Source organism: Calliphora vicina, chromosome 5 (genome assembly GCF_958450345.1).
Source record: "Calliphora vicina chromosome 5, idCalVici1.1, whole genome shotgun sequence".
Taxonomy (NCBI): domain Eukaryota; kingdom Metazoa; phylum Arthropoda; class Insecta; order Diptera; family Calliphoridae; genus Calliphora; species Calliphora vicina.
The window spans coordinates 12042507-12043459 of NC_088784.1; the positions used below are offsets into that span (position 1 = coordinate 12042507).

At 35.8% G+C, this 953-nt stretch overlaps 1 protein-coding gene across 1 annotated transcript; it reads right to left on the reverse strand.

Annotated features, from left to right (window-relative positions):
* Positions 1-398: 398 nt before the first annotated feature.
* On the reverse strand, positions 399-953 carry LOC135961850 (peptidoglycan-recognition protein SC2-like). Its single transcript, XM_065513474.1, has one exon. It carries the CDS (start codon positions 951-953, stop codon positions 399-401), a length of 555 nt encoding a protein of 184 aa, XP_065369546.1.

A 953-nucleotide genomic window follows, 5' to 3' on the forward strand; every position in this document is an offset into this window, starting at 1 on the left:
CATGTATTTTGTTGTTGCAAGAGATAGGTTTTTGACAACAGACTTAGGTTTTTGACAAATACGTCTCGTCTCTATGTTACCCTATGGTTTGAGACATAGAGAACAGAGAACAGAAAATAATCACACACACGAGTGTTGTTATTGTTTTCACATAGTTTTTTCTACTAATACATTCTCACCACTTAGGTTTCTGACAACTGAGTTAGGACTTTGACAGGAATGTCATGAAAAAATATTTGTATGAAAAATTTTGATATTTTTCTCGGTAATATACGAAATTCGATTGAAATGTCGTATATTATTCGAAACTTTTGCAAATGAGAGAGTAAAAAAAAGTTCTTTTTCATATCAATTCCTTTATTTTATTTCATTTAACAATTACACAATTTTCCATTAACTTAAGCCTTCCAGTTAGACCATTTCTTGATTTTGATAAACAAATTGTTGCCAGGGCACTCAGTAGAACCCACTTGACGATGACCATACAATACATAATCCGACTTGATTTGAGCACGTGAAACAGCAGTAGTTAACAAACTCTTAGCAGCGGATACTTGAGCAGCATTAGGTTTGTCATTGTTATAGTTGCCCATGAAGGAAATACCAATCGACTTAGAGTTCCAGTTAGCGGCATGAGCACCCATAACATTCCAGCCACGACCTTCATAAACATTACCATCACCACCGATCAAGAAGTTGTAACCAATATCGGTCCAACCCAAAGTTTTCTGATGATAACTTTGGATATTTTTCATTTGTTGTTTACAGCTGACCTTGGTGGAGCAGTAGGCAAAAGCGGTGTGATGGATGACAGCATAAGACAAACCATTAGACAAAGAAGTTTTGTTGGTAGCAGGAGCACCGCCCCATTGAGACTTAGTGATGATTTTAATAGCCAAAATATTGTCGCTTAAAAGTACGATCAATAGACCGAATAATGTTTTGGATAACAT

Bases quoted from the DNA above. Each gene is read 5' to 3' on its own strand.
- LOC135961850 (XM_065513474.1), bottom strand. From the start codon at position 953: ATGTTATCCAAAACATTATTCGGTCTATTGATCGTACTTTTAAGCGAC.